Below are 7864 nucleotides of genomic sequence, written 5' to 3' on the forward strand. Positions count from 1 at the left end.
GGGAAGGGCGGGGGCGGGAGCAGGGCTTCACCTCCTAGTCTCCACCAGGTCTGTGTGGGACCAGCCTCCAAGCACATCTCTAAGCTCGCCTATCACCAGGGTGTGGTCATTGTGACCTGCCCCGGCTGCCAGAACCACCACATCATCGCCGACAACCTGGGCTGGTTCTCGGACCTGTATGGGAAGAGGTGAGGCTACCTGGGAAGCGTTGGGGACAGAGTGCTAGCCTGGTCCATCCTGAGTCGGGAGCCCCACCCAACCTCCCTGGGGCACCGTCCTTCTAATGAGGATTACAGAGCCCCCATCTCCAGCCCAGCTTCCTTCTCAATACAAGAGATGTAGTGAAATTTGAAATTCAGATAAAACACAAGTAACTTTTTGGTAAAAGCATGCACGAGATTGGAACATGTTTCGACTTGCTAAATCTTCCACCCTAGATCAGCTCCTTCAGCCTGCTTCACTGCCTGGCTTCTGTCCTCACTGACAGCCTCTGGGGGCAGGTAGGACCTGGTTACATGTCAGGGCCACGGGCCTACCCTAAAATGAGGGTGGCAGACTAGGTTGACTCTTAAAGGCAACAGCTTGCCGTTCACTCTGTGGTTCCTTCACCCTACTAGGCACTCCTTCCTGAGTGTCTGCTATGGGGCAGGGATCCTAGCATGCAGCTGTCTTGTCCTCTGCTGACACTGGTTGGTTGACTGCACCAGACTTAGGGGGGTGTGTGAGGTGTAGTGGTCAGGGCCCTGGGGCTGCAGGGTCAGCCTCACCACCTTGTGGAGAGCAGTGAGGGGGCAGTGGTCAGGAGCCTCCTGGCTGTATGGCCCTGATGCCACACCAGCACACGGACTCGTGTGCTCGAGCCTGGCCTGGGGTGCCCTCGAGGGACCAAGATGCAGGACAGCTTCGGGGCCTGGAGTGTCACACGGCACTTCCGTCTTTCTCAGGAATATTGAAGAAATCCTGGCGGCCAGAGGGGAGAAGGTACGCCGAGTGGCTGGCGAGGGCGCCCTGGAGCTCGTTTTAGAGGCTTCGGGGCCCCCCAAATCCACCACTGTTATGGAAGGGGCTGAGGACCAGGATCCCACCCACCCTGGCAACACAGAGGCCAGCTGACCCGCCTTGTGCCTCCAAGAGGGATGCTCCGGCCCTGAGCCACTCTGGACTTGCCTGTTTCTATCAATAAACAAACATCACTTGCAGATGCTGGGACCTGGGGCTCTCCTGTCACCCCTGGTTGTGGAGTCAGAATGACTCACAAGAACCCCTTCCAGGCTGCAGGCCAGGGCCTCCTGTGGCTGCTGGCCATGTCTGAGTGGGAAGGGGCTGGATGTGGAGTCTGAGCCCCTCCCGGCTGTGGCTGTGTGGCCTTAGGCAGGTCACTTTGCCCCTCTGAGCCTTCATCTCCCTGTCTGCAGATGAAGATGCTCATGGTGCCCCCTCATCAGGAGTATAGGTGGAAAGATGGGACTCAGGACAGGCACGGGGTGGCTCAGCCCCGCCCTGACCCCAAGTGTCAGGGCCCCGATGTTTGTTTTTTTTTTTCTTGCCACGCCACATGGCATGTGGGATCTTAGTTTCCCAACCAGGGATCAAACCCGTGACCCCTGCACTGGAAGCGGGGAGTCTTGACCACTGACGGTCAGGGAAGTCCCAGGGCCCCGATCCTGATGGCCCATTAGCCACTGTTCTTCCTGGGGGTGGGGTCAGCACCACCAAGCCCCACCGGGGGTCCTGTCCCTCTGGCCAGACACAAGGAGGCCCCACAGATCCTTCTGTGCCGTCTGCCGTCCCCTCGATGCCCCCTGGGTGGCACTGGTGAGCCGGTGCCAACCTCAGCCCTGACCCTTGGCCACTGGCCAGGCCAAGTCGGAGTGGGGGCTGGGCTGCTCAGGGTGGCTTCAGGCGGGCCGGGCGGCCGTGGTGGCCAGCGGAGTGGGGGCTGGGCTACTGTGGGCCTGGTGGTGGGCCGCCTGCCCCACGGAGTGTCCCCCTCCCCAGGGCTGTGCAGTTTGTCTCCCAACCTCGTTTGACCGCCTTCTCAGGATGTTCCTGTGTTTATTTCCAGAAGTGTTCTGGGCTGTGTGACCTTCAACATTAATCACCAGCCACAGTCTCGCAGGGTCCCCCGCAGGCTCCGAGCTCCTGACGGCCGCCCCCATCAGCACGGGCCTCGGCACTGTTCTGCAGGCGCCGGCAGCTCGTGCTCCGACTCGAATACCCCCCGTTCTTCCCGTGGTGAACGACCCCCTATTATCCTGCCCAGAGCCTCCTGTGACATTTGCGGAGTCAGTCATGGAGGACAAGCCAGCCCCGGGCGGACCCGCTGGCCTTGAAACGCCAGAGCAGCGGGGGCCTCACTGCCACCATAGGGTTGGAACGGGGTGTGGGGAGGCCCAGGGAGCTGGCCGGACTCTGAGAACGCAGAGCGGACCCAGGAGGGCCACGCAGGCCAAGCCCTCTTTCCGTGGGCGGTTAGGACATGGCTGCTCGCCACATCTTTTTATTGTGTGCTGTCTGACGTTTTGACGTCTGGGCCCTCTGACCCTGGAGAGCTGGTCACTTCCTGGACACGGTAGGGCGAGTGCACCCAGGGCAGGTTCCGGACAGCTCGGGCAGCCCCTCCACCCAGAGCCACTGAGCCAACCTCCTGGGATCCTGTGACAGCACGTCCCCAAGTGTAGTCTTCTGCGGACAGCTGGATAGGCAATGCTGGGTTCGAGGACATCAAACCAACCTCTTCCTGCAGGACTTCTCAGAGCCTTTAGCGTCCCGGCCTGGCTGTGAGCCGCTGAGAGGCACGGTGCCCACCCCCGCGATATTTGCTGGCAGAGCGCCAGGCTTCCTGGAGCACTGAGAACTCTCTGGGGTGGGGGGTGGGGGGCTCCACCCTTCCCCGTATGGGCCTTGTTCTCAACCACCCTCCCTTTTCGTCACCCCACCCAAGAGAGGCTGCAGGATGGCAGGCTCGGTAGGGAGGCCTGGGGTTCCCTGTGCCCCGCTCGGGGGGCTGCCCCACACTGCACTCCACGCCTTCCAGCAGCCTCGTCTCGGCACCAGAGCTCCTCTGGGAGGGGAGCGTGGGGCTCAGGGCTGAGGCGTGGGCTTTGGAGGACACTTGGGCTCCTAGGCCAGCACCCTCACTGGCTGTGTGTCCCTGGGACTGCCACACCCCTCTGAGCCCTAGCCCCCCCACCCCACCCCACGAACGCAGCAGGGACCGAGCCCGTGTGCGGGGGTGGGCAGGAGCAGGGCCAGCCTTGGGGGGCAGGAGGGCGCTGCTCCCCGGCCCCAGGCCCTTGGCATGGTGCAGGCTTGCTCACCCAGGTGAGAGAGTCACTGGGCCTCTGAAAGCACCAGCACCTGTGCCAGCCCTCATCCTGACACGACAGCTTTCGCTTGGCAGACTTTATTTTTTTCGGGAAAAACAGGAGAACAGATGTACCTCTTGGGCTGGAAGGGACCCCTTGACAACACGGCAAACACACGTGTGAGCAATAAATACGCACGAACATTCGGGTGTGTGGGGCGGCCCAGCAGGAGCCTGTGCTCTGGCCTCTGACCCCACAACTGCCGCCCTACCCTCGCCCTCGGGGGGCCCCTGCGCCCAGAGCGCCCCGGGCCGTACTGTACCGAGGGGCGGGGGCCCGGGGGCCTCCCCACGCTCAGCGGGCGGGACCTGGGGCTGGGTGAGGCGCCACGCAAGAGGAGGGCTGCCTGGGGGCCTTGGGGCTGCGGCTCGACCCAGGGACGCTCCAGGAGAGCTGGAAGTGGGCCCTGCAGGAGGCAGGCTGAGACGGGGGAGTCTGGGTGAGGGCGCCGGCCATGGTCTCCCCAGAGGCCTGTCTCCTGCCCAGTCCCGAGGGCCAACTCACCCCACGGGAGAAGGCGTGATGTCGTCTCGCCCCACGGTGGGGTTGAGGGCTGGGTGCTCACCACGGCCACAGAGCTGGAGCCCTCGCACCTGCCGCCCACCCTGGCGTGGTCAGGGTGCAGACCCCCACCAGCTGGTATTCCCAGAACCGGGCCGGCTCAGTTCCTGGGCTCCTGGGCTTGGAGTTGAGGAACGTGGAGCTCACCCCCTTCCCTCCCCGCCCTGCCGGCTCAGGAGCACGTGCCTGGTGGGGCTGGGGACCCCACGTAGGAGCCACTGCCTCCACTGCCTGGTCAGGCTCCAGGCTTCCTGGGACTGGCCTCCTCCTCCAGGCCGGGTAGGAGGGAGGGGAGAGGGGCTGGGACGAGGCCCTCCCCAGGGGTGAGGCCGGACTGGGGGGAGCACAGCTGTGCTCACCACCCCTGGGGCCGGCTTGAGGAGGACAGAAACGCCCGTGCCGCTGGTGGCCCCAGAGAAGAGGCTTCAGAGACACCTTTGGGGGTTGGGGGTCAGCGGGGTTTTCACATTTGGCCGGGCGGGGGGCAGAGGGGGAGCGTGGAGGTCTGGACAGCACCGGGCTTTGGGGCCGACATGCTGAGGGCCCGGCCTGGGGCAGGGGCGGGGCGGGGCGAGGGCAGGGCTGGGGCAGGCCTGCAGGAAGCTGCGTACCGCGAGGGGCTGGCGCAGGACGGGAGTGGGCCCTGGCCCGAGCCTGCTGCCCTGGGGAGGGGATGCCACGGGGGCCGCATGCCCAGCGTCCGGCTCAGTGAGATGGGCTGGGTGGCTCAGAGCCTGCCCTCAGCCGTGGCCTCGGCAGGATTTGGCTTCGGAGGGGGTGCTGTGGGCATCCTGGACATCTGTGAGCTCCCCCCGGCCGCCGCCCCCGTCCAGGAGCAGGGGTGGGGCGGGCCCGGCTGTGGGTGCGAGGCCTTAGCTGGCGCCGGGCTGGCACTGCTGCCGGGGCTCGGGGGGTCCGCCCACCTCCTGCTCCGGGCTCCCAGCGAGGTCCACCCGCTGCTCGTCCATCCGCTTGGCCTGGACCCTCTGGATGAGGCTGAGGAAGTCCTCGTCGGGCATGGTGGGGCCGCGGGGCAGCGCGTCCGGTGGCGGGCAGCGCTGGTCGTCGATCCTGGAGGACTGGGCAGACGTGGACACGCGGGTCGGCGGCCTCGCTTCCCCAGGCCTCGGAGGCCGCAGCCCAGCGCCTGGGCCCGGCGCTCAGAGGCCCCAGGGACAACTCGGCAGCAGCGCCAACTCAGGAGGGCCTCCCTGGGAATCAGCTCCAGGGCACAGCTGGGAGCCCTGACCCCAAGAACGGCCTACCCGGCGGGAGAGCTGCTGTGGTAGCCTCCCAGGCCTGCTCCTAAGGCCGCCAGACCGTGGTGTGTTCACGAGCCCCAGGGACAGGGCGGGGCTGCAGCTCCCGGAGCTGGTGGTGCCGAGCCCCCCAGGGCCCCCTCGGGTCGGGGGTCAGGGGGCCGGGAGCCGGCGTAGCCTGTGGGGCCTGCGTGCGTGTGGGCAGGGGTTCTCGGTAGGGGCTGCTTTTGAGGCTCCTTGGACTCGCCCAGAGCTGCACTTTCCTCTCCTCTGTGGGAAGGAATGTCACATCTGGAAACTTGCCAGCCTCCTTCCCGGTGGGGGTGTGTGTGGTGGTGCTATGAGGCTGCCCCCTCCCCAGCCATTTCACTGAGGGTTTCCTGACCCTGAAACCCCACCTGCAGTTCTGCCCCGCCCAGACTGGTGGGTGGCTGCACCCCATGGTCTTGGCCAGACCCCTCCTGCACTCTGTGCTCTGGGGGTGCCGCCTGGCTCTCAGTTTTCTCCATCCGGACGTGGAAGGCTGGAGGGATACCTGGTGACGCGCCCGGCTCCAGGCTCCTGCGCTGTAGGGAGGGGCCAGCCTGAGGATGTCCTGGGGTGACCTACTCAGGGGGCCCAGGAGGAGGCCCATGGGTCTGAGCACCCACGGGCGCTCAGAGACACTGGCTGAGCCAGCCTGGGGTCCAGTCCCACATGACGCACCCTGAGACGAAGGACCCAGGCCCTGCGTGGAGCCTCCCGGGGTGGGGCCCTGAGCTAACCGGGGCCGAGGGGCCTGGCAGGCAGGCGGGAGGAGGGAGGCAGAGCCCCAGGCCGCCCCGGGCTGCAGGCCCACCTGGCACTTGATGAGGATGTTAAAGAACTCGTCCCCCGGGTCCTGGGGGTCCCCGTCACCACGCAGGTGGCCCAGATTGTTGTGGGTGATGCGCAGCCCGGGCAGGCTGCCCACGGTGGCCCGCTGGTCGTCCAGGCGGCGGCTCTGGGAGCTGGCGATGAGGTCGAAGAACTCCTCGGTCTGGGGGGAGGCCGTCAGCGAGGGCTGGCCTGCAGGGCGCAGGGGGTCAGGCCCGGGGAGGCAGGGACACAGCCCACTGTGCCCCCGGAGCCCCCAGCAGCCTCTCTGCCCACCCCAGGCCCCAGCTGCTCTCAGCCGCTCCTGCCGTGGGCCCGACGCCCGCCTTGAGGGCCTCCAGGGGGTGACAGAGGAGAGAGCCTGGCTTCCCACACCCGCTCCGAGACCGCTGCGCCCCGACACGGTGTGTTCCGGAGGGTGGGATGATTACACGTCTTCCGGGATGCAGCTTTGGGCAAGGTGGGGACATGGGGCTCACGGTGACAGAGGGCACTTCGCAGCTGGTCCACCCCGCCCTCGGAACACTGCAGCGGCGGGAGGGGACCCGCCCCGGCCCCCGCGGGCTCACCAATCCTGTCCCCCAGGGTGGGGGCGGCCGTGGCTTCAGCGGCCGCGGGCTGACCCTCCTCCAGAGGACAGCGCTGGTCGTCCATGCGGCTGCTCTGGAACTTGCTCAGCAGGTCAAAGAAGCACTCCTCGTCGGAGGATGGGGCCCGGGGGATGCTCTGGGGGGTGGGACGGGCAGTCAGTGCTGGCCCTAGGCCAGCCACAGGTGGCCCTGCTGTGGTCGCCAGCCCCTCACAGACCCCCGGACACAGCTGAGTGGCTGCTCGGCTTGGGCCGAGGTCAGGACCCTCCTCCCCCACCCGCCCCTCCCGCTCCCAGCACCCCCACTGCCCCCACTTCTCTCCTCCCCGGTGCCCCCCGGGGGCCCCTACTGGGCACTTGTGTCAGCCGCCTGCAGTGAGTGCCACCCATGCCTGTGCACCCCTGGAGCCCCAGCACCCCCCCCCGCCCCTCCCGCTCCCAGCACCACCACTGCCCCCCCTTCTCTCCTCCCCGGTGCCCCCCGGGGGCCCCTACTGGGCACTTGTGTCAGCCGCCTGCAGTGAGTGCCACCCATGCCTGTGCACCCCTGGAGCCCCAGCACCCAGCACAACACTCACCAGTGTCTGCTAAACAAATAAACGAGTGAGTGAGTGACCAGACCCCTTGGCAGCTCCTTATGCACACTGGAAGTGGCCGGTGCCAGGGCCCTGTCAGCGGTGATGCTGGACCCAGAGGTGCCAGCAATGCCGGGTCATACCACCAAAGGCAAGGAGCCCAAACTGGGGAAGGTGAGGGCTTCTGTGTTCCCAGTCCCACCCCTTGTGGGGTTTGGGCAGTTTTATAAGGTCCCCAAAGGATAGCAGATGTGCGCGGGCCAGGCTAGAGACAGTGCTCTCATCCCCCAGCCCCACCCTCCGCGTGCTGGCCAAGGCGGGAGTGTGGTGGGCCAGGGTCTGCTCTGGGTGGCTGGGGAGAGCCAGGACGCCAGGCTGGGGGCCATGGGTTGGTGGTTGGACCACAGGGGCTCTGGAAGATGCCCTCAGTGAGCATAAGTGTGCAGCCTGGGGGCTTCCCTGGTGGCACAGTGGTTGAGAATCCGCCTGCCAGTGCAGGGGACGCGGGTTTGAGCCCTGGTCCGGGAGGATCCCACATGCTGCGGAGCAACTAAGCCCGTGCGCCACAACTACTGAGCCTGCGCTCTTGAGCCTCTGAGCCACAACTACTGAAGCCCGCATGCCTAGAGCCTGTGCTCCGCAGCGGGAGAGGCCACC

General features: G+C 66.4%; 2 protein-coding genes across 3 annotated transcripts in view; one reads left to right on the forward strand and one right to left on the reverse strand.

Annotated features, from left to right (window-relative positions):
* DNLZ (DNL-type zinc finger) overlaps nt 1-1113 on the forward strand; it is a 1891-nt gene extending 778 nt beyond the window's left edge. The window contains exons 3-4 of the mRNA XM_007459020.1: nt 49-188; nt 945-1113. Coding sequence (XP_007459082.1) covers nt 49-188; nt 945-1113 — 309 coding nt within the window. The remainder of the gene's footprint in view (nt 1-48; nt 189-944) is intronic.
* A 3688-nt stretch (nt 1114-4801) lies between these two features.
* Nucleotides 4802-7864, reverse strand: part of GPSM1 (G protein signaling modulator 1) — a 30688-nt gene continuing 27625 nt past the window's right edge. For both annotated transcript variants that reach the window (XM_007458981.1, XM_007458980.1), the window contains exons 12-14: nt 6613-6769; nt 6027-6235; nt 4802-5008 (exon numbers count right to left, since the gene is read on the reverse strand). In XM_007458981.1, the coding sequence (XP_007459043.1) occupies nt 4802-5008; nt 6027-6235; nt 6613-6769 (573 nt within the window). The remainder of the gene's footprint in view (nt 5009-6026; nt 6236-6612; nt 6770-7864) is intronic.

This window comes from Lipotes vexillifer, unplaced genomic scaffold (genome assembly GCF_000442215.2).
Source record: "Lipotes vexillifer unplaced genomic scaffold, Lipotes_vexillifer_v1.1 scaffold636, whole genome shotgun sequence".
Lineage (NCBI taxonomy): Eukaryota > Metazoa > Chordata > Mammalia > Artiodactyla > Lipotidae > Lipotes > Lipotes vexillifer.